At 42.7% G+C, this 22,550-nt stretch overlaps 1 protein-coding gene across 1 annotated transcript; it reads right to left on the bottom strand.

The window, feature by feature from the left end:
- Window positions 1-5,650: 5,650 nt before the first annotated feature.
- Window positions 5,651-21,312, bottom strand: HSD17B2 (hydroxysteroid 17-beta dehydrogenase 2). Its single transcript, XM_019535940.1, has 5 exons — window positions 20,815-21,312; window positions 16,843-17,055; window positions 16,359-16,544; window positions 10,350-10,487; window positions 5,651-8,272 (listed from the first exon to the last, which is right to left on the bottom strand). The coding sequence occupies exons 1-5, from the start codon at window positions 21,098-21,100 to the stop codon at window positions 7,914-7,916; spliced, it is 1,182 nt and encodes a 393-aa protein (XP_019391485.1). The 5' UTR covers window positions 21,101-21,312; the 3' UTR covers window positions 5,651-7,913.
- Between the last annotated feature and the right edge of the window lie 1,238 nt (window positions 21,313-22,550).

The following is a 22,550-nucleotide window of genomic DNA, read 5'->3' as shown; positions in this document are numbered from 1 at the left end:
TTTGCAACCAACTAATTGTCTCCGGTGTAATACCGTGCAGATCCAATAGCGTTCCATTAAACACACGACGAGGACTCAGAGGTGATGTGTTGCAAAGTTTGAAAAGGGGCGCCACAGTCACAGTTTGGTGAGCTAGTCCAGCCCCATGGATGTAGCAGAAATACATATCTGCTGTGCCCTGTCCTAATTCTGTTTAGAAAAGACCAAAGATGTCTAGGGAGATCAAAGCCAGATGGTCTAACGGAGGGATTTTTAATAATAATTTCTGTATTAGGTGGGGTGAATTGAGCCACTCTTGCATCCAGGCATCTTGGATGTTAAATGAGTCTTGTTCCAGTTGAATTACTGTTCTTCAAGCAGGATGTCCAGATTTTAATCTTGGATGCGGTCAGTTTAAGAGATCTTTGTGTATAGGCAGCTGTGGGTAATTTTTTATTTTAGTCCATAATTTAGTGAAGGCATTTGTTCTTCTTAATGGGGGAGGATGTATGTTACTAAGAATAGAGAGCCACTGACCAGGAATAGATCGAATTGTTCCTGTGATAATTCACATTGCTTCGTTGAGTTGTATGTCAACCTTATCAGTATGAGCACTGTCTAACCAGACTGAGGCACGGTGCTCCAGCACTAAAGCTGTTGTTCTCTCTGCGCCAGCATCAGCTCCCCAAAAAGTCCCAGTGAGTTTCTGGAGCAAATTACAAATTTTTAACTCCACTGCTGTAATATTGAAGTGAGTTGTTTCAGACAGTGTTCCACCCTAAATATTGAGCAGTACTGCAATAACATAGAAACTGCTTTCTGAAAACAGCAACGGGTTGATAATGAGGGTGTTTGGTGTTCAAGCGATATGTAGACACTTCTGTTTTCCCAGGTTGGGGTGCAGGCGCCATTTAAAGTAGGTATCTAAAGTCTCCAGATTAGATGCAAGTACTGCTTCTGCTCTGGAGAAACAAGATTGTTGTGTAACAAGAGCTAGGTCATCCGCATATATGAATTTTTCTGGAGGTCATGATGTAAAAATTAAAGAGCAGAGGTGCAAGGATTGATCCCCGCAGGAGTCCATTGTTCAGTGTAAGTCTACTCTTACTAGACTTTTTCAGACCATAAGTGAACATATTCCCCCTGAGCAAGCAGGGTTTAAACCCAACAAAGGATGTTGTGATCAAATAGTGGCCCTGACTGCCAATATAGAAAATGGCTTTGAAAAGTCACTAAAACCTGTAGCTGTTTTCCTTGATCTCTCAGACTACATATGATACAGTCTGGAGACAAGGACTCATCTTAAACCTCTTGGACATCATATCTTGTCTTAACATTGCTAAATTACTAGACAACATGCTTAGCAATCGATGGTTCCAGGTAACATTAAGCAGGCTGTGTCCTAGGCAGTATAGCCATAGCTACAGGATTCTTCTGGTAGGCTAATTAGCACAGCACTAATGAGCCTCATTCTAATTATAATTACCCTGCTAATGGTGTCAACCCAATGTGGCTTCAGTGCTTTCAGGCTGGGAAGCAGCCTGCCCAGAGCAGCACAGTGCACATGCAGCAGTCACTCAAGGATGGTAAGTTCACCACAAAGACATGGCCTTCGTCCCGCTTGCCTGTACAGACTGGACTTGCAGGATCTGCCCCTTGTCCACCGCCTACCCCAGAGTCTGTGTCCTGGGAGACAAGGCAGGCAATAATTGTATTGGCGGGTTCTCTTTTGTTTCTAGTGTGTCCAGTATCTGTGTATCCGCATATTACTCAATGGTGTATGTATTGGTCAGAGATCCTCACGTATAGCAGCAGAGAATCTTTGACATGGGGCCATTTCTCAGAAAAATGTTCCAAAAAACATTATTTTTAAAAAAGTATCTATAAAAAATAATTCAGGCAGCCCCTTGTCCATATCCCTCAGCCTGATAGTCAGTGCATCATAGAAAAGTAGGGCTGGAAAAGGCCTCATGAGCTCATCTGTCCCGCCTCTCCCATCCCCACCGGCCATAGACCAAACTGATGTTTCAATCTGAGCATTAGAGGAGAGGAAGAAATTCCAAGTCAAGTTCCAGTCCAGATCTATTATAAAGTGTGGCCATGCAAAACCAGAACTCACTCCTTTACAAGACCTGCTTGAAGAGCCACACACCATAAAATTCATGGGCTCACCTTCATTTATCTTGACAGGATGAAGGGCTTCATTTCAGCATAAATGGAAGTGAACCTGAGGGGTAGGCCAGTAACCCATCCCCTGCTGCAAAAGTCTCATCGTTTTGGGTTGGAGAGGCTGAACTGTTTGGCTTTATATGATAACTACTGTCTCTGTGCTCTTCTTTCATGAGCGCTAAAGGCAACTCCCAACTGGATGTTTCAGCCATGGCATGAAACCTGGGTAGGCTGTAGTTTTTAACTGCTATAATTAACTCTTTGCAGGAAGCCTAGAATCATTAAAGTTACAATGCTCTGTAAAGCATGACTGAACAGTTACCTCATTGGAGGGTTTGAATATTTGCCTTCTTTTACAACAGTGTCAGATTCTTGATCTATGTTTTGGGGCACACCTCCAAAAATTCAAGCCATTAAATTGATTACAGTGGACAGACCCCTGCCTCTCCCCTCTCCACCTCCGGGTTGCCTGAACATAACTATAAATGACTAGCAAACACCTCTTAATCTTCAGCAGAAATGGAAATGCAATGGCTATTGAAAAGGCAATCAGGACTTGTAGTAGAGATGAGACCAACAAGATTATTGCAAAAAAAATTCTTGAATTGCAAGCTTTCGGGCACAAACATCCTTCATGAGGCGCTGGAGAAAAGATTGTAAAAGTCTTCCTGGGTAGAAAAGAAAATTCATATTTCGGAGGATTTCACAGAGGAGGTAATAGATGGAAAACTCCTCTGGGCAGGCAGCTCATTGCTGGTCTGGAGCGAGGATCTGTGATGGTGCAAATTACCTTGAAACAAAGGCAGGAGCAGGATTTCAGGTTTCAGGTGGTCACAGTTGCTTCCTGCTTGGGCAAATATGAAGATTTCGTTAAACAAAATGAAATGTGGTTATTGAAATACCTGCAGTGTAGTGTCAACAGTCCAGGCAGGAATAGAGCAGGAGATGACGCATTTCTGCAGGAATGGCTGAACTTGAGCCTCCTTATAATCTGATCTGTCAATTTACTTCCTGATGGCTGCATGACTGATTAACTTGAATCTCTTATTCCTTCAGCTTACTTTCTCAGTGCCACAGCAGCTGTTCTGTTAATCACTGGATTTCTTTGCACTCGCATGAGAGAGGTCATCTTCCACGTGAATGCTTTGCCTCGTTTGGGACCGCAGTTAGCCTCTATCACCAGCTCAAACTAGTCTACCAGCCCTGGGCAAAATGTCATCAGGCCCAGGGGAAGGCTGCACCTTTGTCTCAAATCTAGACAGACTCCCAGTGCTTATTCCAAGGCATCTTGTCTATACAAACTATTTGGCTTATTAAGCTGTCTTTGCTGTGTATAGCTGAGACAAATTATTTAATAGATCAGTGGGCGGGGGCAACCTTTTCGGCAGACGTGCCACAAAATCCCAGAGTGCCCCTCTGACCCCTTTCTGTTGTCCAGTCTGAGGCTCTGATTTTATTCCACGCTCCCTGACCAAGCTGCTGCTCTGCTTTCTGCTCCATGCCTGATTTGATGTTCTGTTTTTTGTCTCCAAAACTCCTTTTCACATCAGCAGGTCAACACTTCGCTCAGGAGTAGTGACGCAGTACCACGTTCTGCGTAAAGGTGAGATCTGCCCTATGTTTATACGTTCATTTACTAACCCAATTGCCAACTACTGCCATGTCACAATGGATCGTAAACTTTTAGTTTGCTTCCTCTTCGCACCTTGGCCAGGTACCTTTTGTGGATTTACCTGTTTATTTCTACAACTCTTCCAAAACCAGCCCTTAAAAAAACTAATAGCTGTTGAAACAGAATTTGTCTCAAAGCTATGGGAAATGTGCAGGTGTAAAGACATTGCCCCAGGGCTCAAACACTTAGGAAAAAGGGCTTGTTGACCTTACTTGTCACTCCAACACCTCTTAAACCTGGCAGGGCTTGAAATCAATACGGTCTTTTCTTGTTCTCTGCAATATTTAACCACCCCCCTCTGACACAGGGCTGCTGTAATGCTCACCTGATGGGCAGCAGGTGTTTAGGTGTCTAGATTTAGATATTAACAGGACATAGATCTTTTACATACACACATTTTATACAGGCAGATTATATACAGATTTTAATATAAAATGCACTAAGAATCCAAGCAGCAGGGACGAGATCTGCACTTTCCCCCTCTTGCAGCCAAGTACCCTACCTGCTAGGCTATGAGGACATGCTTCCTTGTGCTTGTTCCCAGCTCTCTATGCAATTTCACACATGCACACACACACGCGCGCACATGCATGCATGAACACACACACACACACACACACACACACACACTCATGCACAAAGTAGGGACCTGAACCCAAGACTCCCCTTTCCCAGGTAGTGCAATATTCACTAAGCTCTCTTTTGCCTTTGTTCCTTCCCTTCTGATTCCTGCCTGGTTCAGCTCCAACAGGAAGGCCTATCCCATAGCCTAGTGGTTAGGGCCCTCTCCTAGGGAGTCAGTGATGTAGATTCAGATCCCCCCCAGGTCTCCCACTGCCTGGATGAGCATCCTAACTACTCAGCTGATGGGCAGCACTATCACTACCACCAGTGCCTACATCAGAAGCAAAACTAGGCGTTGTGGACTGCATCTGTACTAGAGTTCCCTACTGTATGGCCTGAGACGGGTGGAAGAGAAGTGAGAAATTCAGACACAGCCCTGTGTTTCATATTTCCTAATAGCTGCCACTGGGCTTTCTCAGCTACCCCTCAGAGCATCTTCCTCTCACTGGGCATGTCTACATGCACTTTTATGCGTGCCTAAACTTAATGTGCATTTGCCTAATGTGCATTAAGGTGATTTAGGCGTGCCTTTGTTTATACGTGCACGTGCTAAAGGGCATTAACATGGTGTGCAGGATGACTTGGGACTAAAGTTTAGTCCTAAGTCAATCAACACACACAATGTTACTGTGCCTTAGTACATCTGCATGTGTTAAGGCAGGCGCTTCAGCTTTTTGTGGCCAAATTTGATACCGGCTTTTGCAGGTATCAAATTTAGGTGCAAATAACCTAAAAGAGCCATTTTTAAAGCACATCAAGGATGCTCACATGTAGACCAGCACCCTTAATGCACCTTTAAAATAGCTAATGGGCCTTAAATTGGCACATTTAGACACACCCATTATTTCCTATACAGAGGACCTAGCTATATAATCCTAGCCAGGTTGACTTACTCTGCTGGGCCAAGTCCATTAAAGAAAAGGCCCTCTGAGACCAAACTGACAGAAGGGAAAAAAATTACTACTCTTCTAATCATGGATGACGTGATTTATGGAAGAACCACTCCTACTTTCACTAAAACTTTGGCAAGTCTCCCATGAAATTCAATAAAGCAAGAGCAGGACCATTAAGTGCATAGAGAGCTGCAAGTGTACTATGAAGTCTGGAAAGCACTTTGAATAACCATCTAGAGTGAAAAGTGTCCCATGGTTGCCATCAGTCAAGTTTTCTGTAAAGATGGAAGAGTTAACCAAGGAAAAGTGAGCCTTGGAAAGACAAGTGACTTTATTATTCTTTTTTCATTCACTCAATTTATTCAGTAATTGTACATATCTTCAGTCCAACCATTCATATTCAGTGAGAGTGGAAGTCTACTCATCAGAATAGAAAGAAAGTAGAAGTCTCAGGCGGCTCCCAAGAGATTGTTTAGTAATAAATATACAACAATTTGTAATACCACATTTTGTACGTTTTCTAATGACTGGACATACCCATGACATTCAGAAGCTCTCCTCTTCAGCCAGCATTTAACCACATTCACACCATACACATATTTTAACCTGACTGGTGTGAGATTTTATAGAAATAGTAGCTTAAAAAAAATTCTCTTTGCCCATGCTGTAGTCTGAAGTTGCCGATCCTTTTTTCCATCCTTGCAGCTCCAAGCTCCTTCCTTCCAGGCAGTTCATTGAGGCAAATCCTTTTGTCGCCACGTTGTTTGCAAACATTAGAAAAGTTGTGCTCAAGAATAGATGTCAATGAGAGAGACATTTGTGTTCCCTAGCTCACTAGAAGCCACAGGCTTTTTTAAAGTTAGCTTTCTACATAAATCAGCTTTTCTAGGAAGCTAAAAAACATAATAACCAATTTGAAGGGACTGTTGTCATCACAAACTTAAAAATCCATTTTGATAGCTAAATATGTTTATTTGGTGAACAGCTGGCTCGCATCTCTCCCCAGCTTTTAAAAGCTCTCTATGTTCCAATTTGAATGTTAAAAAAACTCAGCAAGCATCAAAGTGAGAAGTGAGAAGAACATCTCCACTTCAACAACCTGCTAAATGGAAAGAGTTGATTATCTAGCTGCATGATGCATCTCCAAGACTCAAATAAAATTAGTGTTATCATGATTATTGCCTCATCTTGGGTGGTGCATCAAAGCATACATCTGTTAAAACTTCCTAACCACATTGTTATTAAAAGAGAAAGAAAAAAAAAATAGGGCGCCTACTTAGACCTTAAATCCTTCAAGGAAAAAAAAATGTGGAATGTCTGGAAAGCACCAAACCCACTGGCCATGCTATGCAGAAAAGCAAAGCCTACCTCTGCCTAGGAATTCAAAGTGGAGAAAAAAATACACAGTTGCTTACAGGCAAGTAACATAGCAAAACTGAAAGGCAGTGCAGGTGTTTTTAGCAGGCTCATGCAATAAGTACTGTGTCACATAATTGTTGGGGGGGTTTTAATCTGAGCGCTACCGGTTCTATAGCTATTTTACAACGTGGGCTATCAAATCATTTAGGAGCACAGGTCTTATCTTCTTGTAACGTCTAGAGAAGCACCCAAACAGAACCAGGTATCATCCCACTATACAGATTTACACCCGATTTTATGCATGCTCCAATTCTAGGCTTTGTTCGCTGAAAACCAGCCATTGGGTTAGACAGACCGAAATGTTCAGCTCTCATGATAAACATGCCCATCGCGTGGGTTCCTTAGAAAATCGGAGCCTCTCTCCGCTCAGCTGTGTCAGAGCGCAGGGCAGTACCAGGTAGGTGGTCCATCTCTACGGGCTTCACCGTTTCAGAAGCCACATTGAGAGATTGCTAATGTATGAGGTGGGGTTTTATTCCCCTGTCTGGGAATGTCAGGATGGATCACGACATACCAATAGTACTTTGGGATATTTTGTGGATCCTTAATCCACTTTGCTCTGCTTTTGCTGGTAGGATGAAAGACACTCAAGCCAGGTACAGACATAACACTTTTACCACTAAGTGATCAGACACCGGTCTATACCCACAGCAGAACAGAAGTTTGGCACACATAGATTGGTTAAAAATGGCGAAACCCGGCCTAAGGTTTGCACCCCCACCAGACTGCAAATGTGTGCTCTGTTCGCTACCTACCTAAACTAAACCACGCAGCTTAAATTAATTCTGCTTTGGGCTTTTTGAATGCCTGTACGTAGCCCCAGCCAAAGGGTGATGGACTGAATGCACATGGAGACTGAAGTAGCCCCTTGTTTCCCCAGAGAGAAACCTGGAAAAGGCAGGCAGTGTGCGAGAAGCTTGCATTGCTAGTGTCAAGGCAGTGTGTATTTGGAGGCATTTACTTCCCAGTGCTGTCCGTCCACCACTTTTCATGAATTTTAAAATAAATTAAAATCTTCAAAACTACACTTCACTCCCATTCATGCAGCATCATAAATGTAATTTAATAAGCAAAGGGCCATGTTAAGCAAACTTCCTAACGCAGCACTTCATTAACTCACAGTAGAATTTAAAATACCGACTCGTGTTTCCAAGCGCCTATGTGTTCTTGCTTTTAGACTCCGATGCCCTCAAAGCTCTAGGTAAAATCTTGACACACAGTGATTTACCGATGAAAAAGTCGTAAAACCAGAGAGGAAAGTAGCAAAAGATACACAGAGCTAAGTAGGCGTTTTTGCCCGGAGTATATAAACCGTGTGGACTCTTTGCCAATAAGGCATCAAGAACATCATCTAGTAGCGGGGAGAGATCAGAGCCACAAAAGCTAGGCATGTGCAGCAGGAAATTTTTCAGTGCTAGAATGTAGTCTTCACCGTAATCTGTCTTCACGTCCGGCATGAGATTCTCCATCAGGTGCTTTTCTTGCTTATCCCACAGCTCGGGTGTGCCTTGTATGCCTGGAACAACAACCTGGGAGGTGAGTAACGCAGCACTGTACATTACTTTGACAATCCAGTTCAACTGGTGAATACAAACGTTGTCATCCCCCCCGCCCCCGTTTAACACAGTTGTTCTATGTAACCCAAGTGCATCAAAACCAAAAAAGCTGCTGCTGATTGAAATGATTAAACCACACACAAAAAATCTGGCTACATTACAGCTAGATTTGTCATGCCTATCTTAAGAGGAGACAAGATACACTATACACATTCTTGGAGTGGGGGGGGGAAAAACCCAACAGACTCAAATATGTGCAAGCCTCAAGGTTACATAAACATTTCTGATATCAACCATGACCTGAAGAAACTGCCTCTATGTGTAGAGATTAGTTCATTCTCCATGGCCTAGTCTGCCCTTGTCCTTTCTGCTGAGATTAACAAGGATGTTATGATGCCTAACAAAATTGACTAGGGTAACAGGGTTGTGAAGTGGACACCTTTTTGTTTAAAACCAGGACCAAAGGACCAAATCGGGAAACCTGTTCACTAACACAATCGTTGTCCATTAGAGAAGTGCTGAACTCTGCTCTCAGAAATGACGTAAACACTCAGAAGCCTAATTCCCCTTACCTTTCATGGAAGACAACTAATTGTAGTTAGGTACCTAAAGGTGCAGATAGGCAACGACTGGTATTCTCATCGTGGATAGGCATAAAACAAAATTACCGGGAGTTGGGCACTCTTTGCATTTTTAAGTGCCCAAAAACCATTCAAATGGTGACATTTGGTCCTCCAGGTGTGGGACCTCGCCTCCTTAGAGGTCTTAAAAACTTTACTCAGAACCTCTCTCATGACAGCAGAAGTTACACTCCTAAGACAACACGATACCATGAAGTAAGAGTGTCCTACTGCACAGGACAGGTTGAGGGAAGAAAGAGTTCATTCTGTTTTAAATTATACTTTCCTAACAAACCATAGACAAAGACAGTGAAGTATGGTAGATATTTTGGAATGAAGTCTTTTAAGAACATTTCCAATAAGTTGTTTTCCATGGAGCTGGCTAAGTCAGGCTTGTATACAAATCTTTTTTTAAAAAGGCTGTAGACACAATTGTGCTATGCGAAAGTGCTAGGGATGAATGCTTTCAACTCACTGCCAGAATAGGAATATCTAGGGAATGGGAATACCAGCCTCCTCAGGATGTCTTTCCAGAGTCGTTTCCTGTGCTCTGGAGAGCCCACTCTCTACAGTGTTTAAATATTAAAGGTTTCTAGCCAGACTGGTTATCAATTAGCAATGGAAACTTCTGTAGAAAATAGTCTTTATTCTTTATGGGGAAAAGAATTCAGCGTTGAAAGGGGTATTGGGAGACACAAAGCTTCAGTTGCTTAATAAAAATTAGGACCACCTGAGGACAGTGCCAGGTGGCACAGCACCAGGGCCCCTGAAAAGCAGTTTGACAGGGTGGAGCGGATATTGTGGGGGGTGAGTTTTGAAGTTCTCAAGTCAGGAAACCATAAGCTCTACTAAAGTCAAGCTGATAGTGAACTCTGGTTTTCACGCTAGGCAAGGCAGTTCAAACAAGAGAGAAGAGCCATCAGAATCAGTCAGAATGACTGGCTGACCGATTTCAAAGGGAAACGGTGCCCAACACTGTGAAAGGTAAACCAAGGCTTTCACTCATTCCTCAATAAGGATCTTTGCTTAAATACTCTCCATCTAGACTGATGGTTTTCAACCTTTTTCCACTGCCAAATCCCTAAAAAATTTCAAATGAAGGTGCAGCCCCCTTTGAATTGTAAGTGTGGTATTCACAGACTTTTGACCCCTTAGTCATAATCTGTCGGCCCAGAGGGGTACGCAGAGCAAAGGCTGAAAACCACCACTCTAGAAGCAAAAAAAAAGAGTCAGTGGAGGGGGCGTTTACAGTTTCTTGTTACCTTTTGCAATCTAAGACTTTATTTGAGTAATAAAAGTGAAGGATGGGAAGGAACCATGACAGCTGAGAATCATTCAAACTCCTGCTTGAGAAGATTGGTCTATAGGGAAAAGTCTTGAGGAGGGAGGAAAACTAGCTGAAATGTCAAATACCTACATGTCCTGAAGCCTGATGGATGAACTACCGCCACTTTAATTCCCCATTTGGAAAGCTCCTGCCTCATAACTCCAGAAAACATGGACAGAGCTGCTTTGGATGCACTGTAGGCAGCGAGCCTCGGCATTGGGACACCTCCTGCAGGAGTAATATAAACATGATAAAGTTGGACTCAAGCTTGTCCCAGGCTACCGAGGCTTTATTATGCTGATCTCAGTGCAGTGAAGCACAAGTAGTCAAAGAAATCATATGGTGTTTTCCAAAAAACACACACAACACACGTAGCAAAGTTAGCAATAACTGAAAAATACCGAAGTCAGTAACATCCGCTCGGGAGTTACTTTTTAAATGCAAAAAAAAGGTCAACTGTATTGCATTTCTGGGGTTCAGAAACAGCAGTCACGCAGGCAACACATTACATGATGTAAATAATTAAGTAATGGAGTTTTGTTCTGCAGCTGTTGCTGGGAAAAACAGAACAGTTCAAAATCAGGAGATTTGAAATCCCTGTCATATATAATACCTAGGGGCATACCTAAGTCATGGTGAGACAACGGGTTTTTCATGGTCCATTTGCAACAAGTAGAGCTGATTTCATGAGCATTTCACAGTGGCCCTGCCCCTCTGCTGATTGGCGGAGGGTTCCAGCAGCCCTGCCCCTTGCCGCTGATTGGCAGAAGGTGCCTTCAGTCAGCCTACCTACCACTTTTTTTTTTTGGTTGATTTTGCAGGAAATCGCAGACAGTGCTGGATTTTCCAGTGACTGAGCGCAACGCTATTTTGGGCAGTTTCCGTGAAATCCATGAAACCACAATTTAGGTAGGCCCCTAATAATAGCTACCGCAAGTTACACAGTCTCAGTTCCAGTTGTATGAAGACAAACAAAGAGATAATTGATGGGGAGATGGGAGGTACGCCAAAGTTGACCAAAGTTTGGTTTGGTCAACGCTTTTAGGCCAAACCAAACTTAGCTCAACTGGAAACCATTCCACCAATACACCAGAAGTCTGAAAGACAAAAGATTGACTTCATGAGCCAGGCTGCCGGCCCCAGAAGGCAGTCTTTCAGTTTGATCTGGCCACAGGAATGGATCCATTGAACAAAACAGAGTATTGCATGTGCAAGAGGGAAAGGGCACGTGTATTCTGTAGAAAAAATATCTAAAGAAATGCAAATGTTCATGGGTATGGAAGCTTAAAGAAGCTAACCTGTTACAAAGTGTTACCGTTCTGAAAACCAAAGAATAAATATTCAACCAAAATAATGGAGGTTTTTTTGGGGGGGGAGAACAGGTTGTACAGGTTTCCTACAGGATGAAAAGGGACTCTCCTTTGGTCAAAAAAACATTTTGGTAGAAAATCGTCAACTCCCTTCACTCAGAGACTTCCGTCTCCACAGGCCAGTCTTTCCGTAGTACAAAGGAGAGGTTCGGCGAGCAGAAGTTGACAGGGTAGCCACTTTCCTGTAAAGCCATCAAGGTCAGCCCTCTCCCAATTTGTATAATTACTCTTGCTGGTACATTCAGTCCATTCAATTATTATATTCCTATGTATTATGTTATTAAAGGGCCAATTCAATCATTTGAAGGAAAACATACTGATTCAAAACAGATTTAATATAAACTGCTCAAGTCAAATCAACTACTCAGCTCCTTACTGCAATGGCCAGAAGCACATTAGCCTCAAGGGAGGCGGGGGAAGAGGGGGAAAAATATTCTTTTAAAATTACACAATTCTGCTTTCATGTAGATGTGAATTCATTCTAAGTCATCCTCATTTAAACCGATTATTCCTTTCCTTTGAGGTCAGGCTAACCTCACATCTATTTAAATTACCACGAGGAACACAGGAGGAAGCCATGCAAAATGAGATTTCACCAGCTCCTCAGCTAATATTTTACTAACAGTGTCACACCCTGCAATAAAAGGAAAGGCATTTACTAAAACTGGCCAGGTGTAAAAGCAAGAGCATTTAAGAACCCCAGCAAGGTCAAATTATTAGGGGTTGGGAACCTTTTCATTTTCTGCCAGAAATCAATTCTGGGCATAAGCGATAAGGATCCTGATATCTACATGAGCACACATGCTGTGCAAACATTGTGCTCATAAAATATGTTGGTGCCTGCTTTCTATCATTTGTGTCTGTAATAGACGGAGAACACAAAACTGGATGCCGGTTTTGAAAGTGTAAAACTGATTTGTGAGGTTTCTGTTGCCAACAAAATACTTCAGATTCCATTAAACGTAGGCACTAAAAACCGTAAGGTAAAGCATACACTGTGGTGACAAACACTGAAGATTGTAGGGCAAAATTAAGGCTGTAATAGCAATTATTTCTGTTGAGGTGAAGTAGGGAGAAGAGTATAGCTGAATGAACTAAAAGACCCCAGCTCTTTGCTTAGGGCTTGGGCACATAAATAAAGAGTGAACACACAATGCACAGCCCTGCACTAGTGCAACAAACTAGAATCCAGTATGGATTTTCCCTAAAATAGCCATTTGCTCAATACAAATAAGCATTACCAGTTCCCCTGCCACCTTGGCCAGGTACAGACATTACACTTTCACTGGTATAAGTGATTGGCAGCCAGTCTGTACAGAAGTTCAGCACACAAAACTGGTCTAGCAGAAGAGAAGTGCGTCACATGTAGACTGGTTTAAAAATGGCAGAACCAGGTCTAAGATTTGCTGCTTCCCCCCCCACAACCAAACGGCAAACGTGTGTTTTGTTCACTACCGATCTAAACGACGCCACTTACAGAAAACCACGTAACTTAGATCAATTCTGCCTCGGGCTTTTTGAATGTCTGTACATAGCCATAGTGGCAAAGTACTATAGTATCACCTACTGCCATGACTACTCTAGGTTAACCACTAGACTGTCCGCTTCAGGTTCTGGAGTAACTTACCTCAGCTTTTGTACACTGTTTTAACTTACACAATTGCAAACATGTTGTGTACATGGCTCCTTGCTGCTTAAAACAATATACCAGCTAGGCAACTTGCTTTGTGGTTATCACAGACAGACATGGCGACCTCAGTTTGTCACGCATTGTTCTTAGGTGGCTTCCTTAACCCTACTTGTCTTAAATCTTATGGCTGTTACATTGAAAACGGAGGTCAGATCAGCCAACACAAGGTAAAGGTGAACATTTTTAAACCAACCATTATGGCAAGCCTTAAACTGGTCTTTAGGGATCCTCCATCAGGCCATCAATGTGTTGAAAGAGTTCTCAATCCTTAGTTAGTAGCTGCTGGACCCTATTTCCACTCCTGTTCTCATTTCCCAGCGTATCTTAGGTGATCATCCACATGAAAGAATAGACGGTCTTACCGTTCCCAAAGCACTGGTCTCTTTCATTGGAAAACCATAATACAGGCATACCTCGAAGATATTGCGGGTTCGGTTCCAGACCACCGCAATAAAGCGAATATTGCAATAAAGCGAGTCACACGAATTTTTTGGTTTCCCAGTGCATATAAAAGTTACGTTTACACTATACTGTAGTCTATTAAGTGTGCAATAGCATTATGTCTAAAAAAAAATGTACATACCTTAATTAAAAAATACTTTATTGCTAAAAAATGCTAACCGATGGAAAAATGGCGCTGATAGACTTGCTCGACGCAGGGTGGCCATAAAGCTTCGATTTGTAAAAAACGCAATATCTGTGAAGCGCAATAAAACGAGGTATGCCTGTAGTTGAAATTTGTGAAATTATGACCTGGAAAAAAAAAGTCTGTTGAAAAGTTTAATGCATCTGCTAAAAAAGCTGGACAAAAAGGGGCACGTCTCCACGAGCGCATCTCGTAGCAGTGAGGCGGTTTTTCTGACACTAGGAGATCTGTGCACGTGGCAGCATCAGGCTCCGCACACCCACTAGCAGTAGGCTCTGCACACCCAAATCACCACTGTTGCAGCCTCAGGAGGCCCCAGAGCTCCCAGTAAGGCGGCTGGAGCTAGCCCAGGTGCTGGCCCCAGCCTGCCCTACCCCACCGGGGGCAATCTGTCATGCACCAGAGTGTGCATGCAGAGGCATACCCAGGGACAACTAGCAGCAGCACAAATATGTGCCACTGCTGCTTGCCCCTGAGAAAAAACACTATCCCACTTGTGGAGACGCCCTCAAAACGAGAGAATAAAAAATGGGTTTAATTGAAATCAGTGGCAAAAATTCCTACTGGCTCCGGTGAGGCCAGAATTGCAGTCAGATTATGTACCTGAGCCAAACCCAGCTAAAGTTGATCAGAATTTCACCATGTACCTCAGCATTTACATGTATATCACCTTTGTCACCCAGGTTCCAAATGTATGCATACAAAATTGAAAAGCCAACAGCAGTTGCTCAAGCTAGGCAGGGTAGTGTTTGTCTCAACATGACTACTGGAGTACAGCTGCATGCATGAGTTAGGGGGGACCTGCAGCAAATAACTTTACCACACAACTTTTTTTTTTCCCTCCTCCTTTTTAAACAACAGTCAAGGACGTGAGATATTTTAGTCACCCATTCTGCATAAAGAGACAAAAATATTAAAGCCAAGATTCTTGAAACAGCTTGCAGTTTAAACTCAAGGTGACTGTTAGCTCCATCTATCATGCAAGTGGACTTAGAAGCCTAAATTCAGATTAGGCAGGATACACGTACAGACCGTGCACAAACAAAGTCGCCATTTTTAGTCTGACATCAAGACTGCTGAAAATCAAGTTTCCTTTCCCATCTGTTGGCAGACTTCTAGACTCCAAACCCTGTCTTTTTTTAATCACAGAAGAAACACTAAACTATGAACTTAAGGTGTTGGGACGTCAAATACTTTGTTTAGCTGAATTCAGAATTTCTCTTCTCTCCCATTGCTGGTGCTTTTTAAATTTTTCATGACTGTGAATCAAAGTATTTTTCTCCTGTAAAGCTGTAAGGAAAAAACAAAGATCATAAAATGCACCGTGCCCCCGCTGGGCCTGCTCTGGAGCGTAGGGGCCAGTCTACATCCAAGCAGCTGAAATCACCCCGACAGTCAACATTTCCTAACTTTGGTTCCATCTTTAGTGATTCTTCCAGCTGGCTACGCTGACTCGGGGTATGACGTAAAGGCCTATTTCACATGAGAGTTTAGACTACTTTAATGGCACTGTCTTCCTTCCTCTGTTCATTGGGGCAGAAGGCAGGGCAGGCTTTCTGGAAAGCACTGCAGAAAAGTGTACAGACTGAAACGGGGATCCATTCCCTAGGAAGGGTATTATGCGTCCTACCAATTAAGATGTAAATGTTTAACGGTATACTTTGCACAATCTGTTCTTAATCCTAGGAAAGAAGGGTTACACCACAGCAGCTTAAATAATTATCTAACAAATTTACTAGGGGTAGATAACAGTTGCAGCATTTGCTTTTTCTGCTCTAAAGTTAAGAAGTGCCAACCAAACATCCTCTCCTTTGATTTTCTTGGTCAGATCTCTCACACTCATCTGAAAGTCATTCATACTCCATTATTACCCTAGAGATATAGAGGCCTGAGTCATAACCACTGCTGATGCAAAGCTGCCATTTCAAATACAGTCATGAAAGGACAACGCAGGCAACTCCATGCACAAATACAGGATCTGCACACATGGCAAGAGCTGTTTCCTATTCTGCTGGCACACATTTTAGCAGTCCATTTGGAAACTTAAGTCTCTTGGGGAAACTATCAGGTTCAGATCTGCAACTCTGGACCTGAGCACGTTACATTTTGGTATGAGTCTCTTTCGGGTCAAGAGAGAAAAACAAGAGCTTTCTAGAGAAGTGATCTTTATTGAACTCTTTAATGACTAGCTACAATAGGCAGTCACCTGAACAAAAGAGACAGTTCATTACAGTAGATAATGATGTAATGAGCAAATATTGATTTCAGAGGATTATTTTGCTAAGCAATATGTTGACCAAAACCTGGTCCAAGAATTTACTCCAAGTCAGCCATTATTCATCATTTGCACTGCACCATAAAAGGAATTAATCTGGAGCTTCGGTTCAACTCACCTGCCATGCTGGACATATTAACAAGCCTCCCTTGGGATTTCCGAAGTAAAGGTAAGAACGTTTTGGATACCTCCACAGCCCCAAAGAAATTCACATCCATACACTGCCTGTAGATGCTCATGGGAAGCAGTTCACCGTCTGCAAGAAACCCCAGGACCCCAGCATTGTTAACAATGCCCCATAATCCTGCAGAAGACAAGGAAATGCCAGCCATTAGACAAAGTAAATAAACTGCTCTGTTACAAGGGGGACACAGAATTGTTTTAAATATATACAGACTGTATATCCCAAATTTGGTTTGGATGGCCCACCCAAAACAAAGCCGGGGAGCTATGTTATTGTAGGCAGGCCCTGATGGCTCAGAGGCTTAGAAAGGGAAATATGTAACACATCCCATGCAGACCACACTGCAGCCAAGACAATGGATGCACCTTGCAAACCGATCCCTGTGCACCACCTGCAGAAAACGGCACAGAAACCATACCTGCATTTTGTACCTTCTCTGAAACTGCAAGATAAGCTTCCCTTATTTGTGTGGGATTGGTTATATCCAGCTGCAGGACAGAAAGTCTCTGGGAACAGCTCCTTTTTAATGCTTCAGCCCCGGGTCCTTCTTTGTTCAAAACCCCAGCAAACACAACAAAACCTAAATTATCCAGGTGCTTCGCCAAGGCATGTCCAATCCCGGAATCGCTTCCTGAAAGCACCAGAATTGGAAAGACACATTAGGCAAAATACAGCTTCTTTAATGTCCGTTTGTTGTTATAGCTGTGCAGTCCCACTCATTCATTAGACAAGAAGTACTTTATTGGAGAAAACACAAATGGGTTCACCACTCCCACCCTTCCTTCGCTCTCATATTCCATCACCTCTTGGACTTGAGCATTGCAGGAGGCAACAAGGAAAAAGTGTTTGAAGTAACTTCCACTGACTTTGGAAGGAAGAGAAGCAGCAATTTGGTGCCAAAGAGAAACTAAGACATTTTCTCCCTTGTTAAACACTGCCTTAAGGACAAGAACCCGGAGAAGGAAGTGAGGCCAAACAGGCTGTGCTGGTAGGAGCTGTACTAAAGGGGTTGCAAGTCAGCCTTTGCATGCTGAATGGCAAGCTCAGCCTGAGAACTGACCATGGATGTTTTGCATTATAAATCTGTGCTATTTGTGCACGCTGCATCTGCTCCAAAGAAATGATGTACTTTGAAATCAATGGGTTATGCCAGGCTGTTGCCTGTAATGGAAATCCATTAGATAAAAGGCTTCTAAAACAGCATGCAGTATGATCTAGAAATCTAAAGACAGTCCAAGAAATGCCCTAGTTTTGGTCCTGGCATCAATCCATACAGTGGCCTTGAAGAAATCATTTAATCAGTTTCCTCATTCGTAAAATGGAAATAGTGTTCCTTGCTTATCAACCTCACTGGAGGCTTGAGGAAATTCGCCTATGTCAGGTAGTATGTAAATGGCAAAGTGCATCATTATTATCAATGGCCATGATCCTAAAATCTCCACAATAGCAAAGACCCCAAAGTCAGGTCCTGCAGAGCAATGTAATTCAACATGTATGTTATCTGTTTGAGGACTCCTAGGTCCTTTATATTAGGCAGTGTTCCTTCAGGATGAAAAGAAAGTGAATTGCAAGCTGAAATAAACTGGGGGTATGCACTGAATCCTGCTGTCAACTGGCCCGAGAAGGTAACATCTCTTGCTGAATTAGCCCTTTGCGAAATGCTTTTTGGCCTCTGTGAAATCCTTGGTTTGCTGAAGATGCATCAGAGCTCTTCAGGTAACACCTGATTTCCACATCTCCTAGGCAAACAATCTCCCCCCTCACCCCTGCCCCACAACACGCACACACATTCTTGGGATTCCCAAAGGAAACCAACTTTGCAAATGTCAGTAGGGCATACAAGTATCCAGGTTGTAGCCACACTGGTCTAGAGGAAAAGGAAATTCTTTAATTGCAAGCTTTTGGGCACAAACACCCTTCATCGGGTCTTTAATTGCAACCTTTTGGGCAAACGGGGATTTTGTGGAGGTAGGGTAAAACCTCTTTGTGCCATCTTTCACATCTCCTCTCACCCTATCCAGCCTGTTGTGCAAGTATAAACATGCAGTGCATGGCTCTGTGCTTATCTTAATTATTAGCTGACCTTTACTACATACCTTGAAGGAAGGAAAAGGTAAAGTGCAAAGGAAAGATGGACAGAGATTGAAACAATGAGGGAGAAATACAACATTACTTTCACCTATGTCCAGGCCTCTGACCTCAAAAGAAATTTTGCCACTCGCTTCACAGATTTGAAGGACAGAAGGGATCATTAGATCATCTGAGCTAGCTGCCTACCACAGCACAGCATTTGTTCCAGTTGTGCCTCTAGTGAGCCCTAAAACTCGTGTCTGACTAAAGCAGATTTTCCACAAAGGCGTCCAAGACAGTCTTCAGTACATCAAGAGATGGAAAATCTACCACTAATCCCACTACTAGCATCATTAACTCCTACTTATCATCAGATATTGTGATGCTGAAAGCAAGGTCAGATGCCAAAATACAAAACTCTTCTCTTCTTTTGCTGTTTTAGAGCTTTCCCCCAGTTTAAGTATTTTTGTCACTCATTTCAGACCATGTGGGTCTTTGAATCTATAGAAAAGTTTCTCCGGTGGCAAAATAATGGGGGCAAAAAAGGGAAAGTGATAAAATCCTCCGTGCACATAGGACTTTCTAATTAAATACAGCAAAGGGGCCCCATCCTGCAGCCAGGAGCAATAGAGAGATGTGGATCAACTGGAGCCATTCACATGACTGCAGTGACTCGCATGAGAAAGTGGTTGCAGGACTGTGCTAAAGGCAGTATCCTTCGCATACATACCGGAGCATTCACAGCTATTGCCGTGCTAAACTAATCACAAGGAGGTATGTACTGCCATTTAGGTCATCACCCATCCCAAAAGAAACAGCAAAGCATTTTTTAAAAACTGAAAGACAAGGGGTGCATAGCTAACATCCTCCTCCATGGAAACCCAGCAGCACCCAGCCACTTTCCTCAGTAGTTTCAGAAAGGGAGGAGAAATGCAATGGTAATTAAGTCTCTGCTTCAGGCCTCGCCTCCACTAGGTAAAGCCGGGCTAAAAACTGAGTGGCAAGAGACCCTGCATCATCACATAAGTGATTCAAATGAACAGAGAGGACAAAAGGTGGGACAGATCCTGGTTGAGCCAGTTATGGGTAAAGACAATCAAGCATTGGCATGGGAGCACCTAAACGGAGTGCAGCACAGCTGATTCCTGGGATGCTGAAAGCTGGCTGTTAAAGAAACATTACCTTCCAGCATCTTGCAAAAAGGTAGTTTAAGAAAAGAAAAACAACAACTCCCGAGAGACTTATCTCAGTGCAAGCACAGGCTGTTGCTTTGCCTGATCAGATTCAAGTTCCTGCCTTCTGCCACAGGCATGTATTTTCTAGCTACCCTTGGCTTACATCCATCCTCATTTGGTACATCAGAGCAGACAAACAAGGACTGGATGCAGCGGGCAGAACTTAGCTGAGCTGCTAAAATGGGGGAGGCAAACTTGCTGCGGACGCTGTCGCTTAACTTTTTCTTTGAAGCCCTAGTGTGGACATCTGTCAATCCAAATTAAAATGACTGCCCCTCACTTGGTATAAACTCTCAGAGCGATAAGCGACATGGACAACTCCAAACAATTCAAGCCAACGCTCTGGATGAAAAAATAAGCTTAGTTTAGCAATGCCCGAGATGGCTTACACTAACAATGTGCTAAAAAAAGCATTTCACAAAAAGCAGAAGAGAGAAACTAGGTCATAGTTTCTTTTATAAATTAACAAAACTCTTTAGTATCATTGCATTTAACCTGTGTTAAGAACATCTATGAATAATGTTGTTAATAGATAATGCATACAGCATACGCCTATATTTTACTCTATTGTATCAATCTAGTGTCTACTTTTTTAAATCATGTACAGCTTAAATGTGTAATTAAAGAGTTAGTCATGTTTTGACCTACAATGTATTGAAAATGTTGCAATAGTGGAATATGCCTTTAAAGCTCAGTTTTAAATTATTAAAATCAGAGGGATTAGGCTACGTATTTCAGCAGTAAACACTAGTGAAACCAGCTGAGACCTGACGTAGATTTTTCAATGAAGCATAAAAAACTATTTGTACAATTTATTTTTAAAATATAAAGCACTAAAAGAAATAGCTCAAAGGATGTTTTCCTAAATGACTGCAGAACATTTTATAACCTGGAAAAAAATCTGAGAAAAGGAATGAAAGCATCTAAAAGATAGGTGAGTTTGGAAAAGAAAACAAAAGCCACTCACCTGCCCAAATAATGGCATTGCACAGGTGATGAAGAGCTGACAATAGGAACTTGCACAGCTTATCTGTCAGACAGAAGTGCCAGTTTTTACTTCCCAAACTTTGCCCATTCCCCCTTACCTGTGATCAGCACAGCTTTGTTGTCCACAGGTAACATGGATCGCACAGGTAAGCAAATGTAAGAGATGAGACATGCGCCAGAGAACAGGAGCAAGCCTGCATAACTTCTCAGCATAGCAAAACAGAGGATTTCCAATGAGAGTAGCAGGAGCCCACAGACAAATGTATTTGCTTTCTCCATCTTCTTCTTCCTGGCTTTGTAAAAAACTGTTCCTCCAAAAAATGCAGTCACACTCAAGTAGAGCAATGCAACAGAAGTGTCAGCTTTAGAGATGTAAGTGCCCATTCTCCTGGAGAAGGCAGACGCATGCACTACACAGCCAGCACTATAGCAAGCAGGTGTTGCTAAAGGCAGTGTGTGTTATATGAACAGGGTAAGGGGGTGGGGCAGAGAAAGGGGGCTCCCTTTAGGAGAGTGGAATAAGTAAGTTACATGGTGAAAGATCACAAAATGTACAGCTGAATTATCTGAATCATCCCTGACAATGGGATAAATACTAGAGCGCTTCCTCTTCTGACCTCCTATTTTTATTGCCTGACAGCTCCACCTTCTGAACCATAAACCTGTTGGATAATGATTGACAGCGGGGAAGGGGCACGACGTAGCAAGCCCTGGCCTGAAGGACACTTTATGTGCTATATATTTTATCATCCTTCAATGATCTTTTACCCAATAGACAAATAATTTCCATGATACTAAGGTCTAGGCATTTCCTCCTTAGGGTGGATGGGAAATGTGTGCTGATACCAGCAGATGTACTTCTGATTTACACAGGCACGTGATGAAAATCAGGTCCCGATGTTTACTCTTCCTAGTACAAAAGCAGCATGTTATCGATGTGCCTAACCTACCACTGCCACCCTCTTTATCTCAATGAAATGCCAAGCTAAACAAGCTTGCCTTGCCAGTGCTTAATGAATGCTTCTGGGGACTCACAGATCCCCTACTTACAACCCACTGGGTTTAAAGTTGATTTGAATACAAGGAATTTTGCCCTATTCCCTCCCCTCCCTCTTCTCTCTCTTTTGGAGCCTCTCTTCCCAAAGGAGCAGTACTTAACGCACCACACCTAAGATCAAATCTGCACTACTTTAAAATTTCCAGCAAGCTTGAGTTTGGGCAGGATTTGCCTGCTCAAAACTGTATTTAGCAAAGTGAAAAAGCAATCTCCGATCGATCAATTAGATCAGAAATATGTAATGCCTCTGCGGGGCCTTTTTAAACTCAGGGGAAAGTGTGCTTTAAAATCAAATTAGCTAGCAGGGTTGAAGTTCCACTGAGACATACATTTCATCCAATTTAAAATCAGGTTAGGTGGACTGAGGGATGAGGCTAGTATGCCACATGACCGGCTAATAAGATTTTAAGAAGCATTAAACTTGTAGCTAAGTGGTATTTCCATCCATTTAAGTAATTTGATTTTAAAACCCATCGGTTTCTTGTCTAGAGAGAAGCTGAGAGACTAGCAGATAATTAGCATTGGCGGGCTTTAGGTCCGTGATGGCTATGGTGCTTATTGCAATATTTCTGTGTTCATATTGTCATGATGTGGCATATGCCTCAGTCTTCCCCCCAGCTAACCTACGTAGGCAGGAACAAATGGGTTGCAGAGACAGCGCAGCTCGCATGTGTGGCCTTTGTCAGAGAAGATGCATCCGTCTACAGAGACTTGAATAGCTGTGATGACACTTCAGTGAAGGCAGAGATTGCAGGTAATACCCAGGAGATATCTATG

Source organism: Crocodylus porosus, unplaced genomic scaffold (genome assembly GCF_001723895.1).
Source record: "Crocodylus porosus isolate Cpor-Errol unplaced genomic scaffold, CroPor_comp1, whole genome shotgun sequence".
Taxonomy (NCBI): Eukaryota; Metazoa; Chordata; order Crocodylia; family Crocodylidae; genus Crocodylus; species Crocodylus porosus.
The sequence above is the reverse complement of the archived record's forward strand: the minus strand, read 5'-3'. Positions and strand labels throughout refer to the sequence as shown.

What these genes read in the sequence shown, in the direction of transcription:
- HSD17B2 (XM_019535940.1), bottom strand. Translation starts at nt 21,100, where the DNA reads ATGGGCACTTACATCTCTAAAGCTGACACTTCTGTTGCATTGCTCTAC. An exon ending in AGAGAAGGTACAAAATGCAG is followed by an intron (nt 16,545 to 16,842) that starts GTATGGTTTCTG and finishes TGTCTTCTGCAG; the next exon opens with GATTATGGGGCATTGTTAAC. An exon ending in TAATATGTCCAGCATGGCAG is followed by an intron (nt 10,488 to 16,358) that starts GTGAGTTGAACC and finishes TTACTCCTGCAG; the next exon opens with GAGGTGTCCCAATGCCGAGG.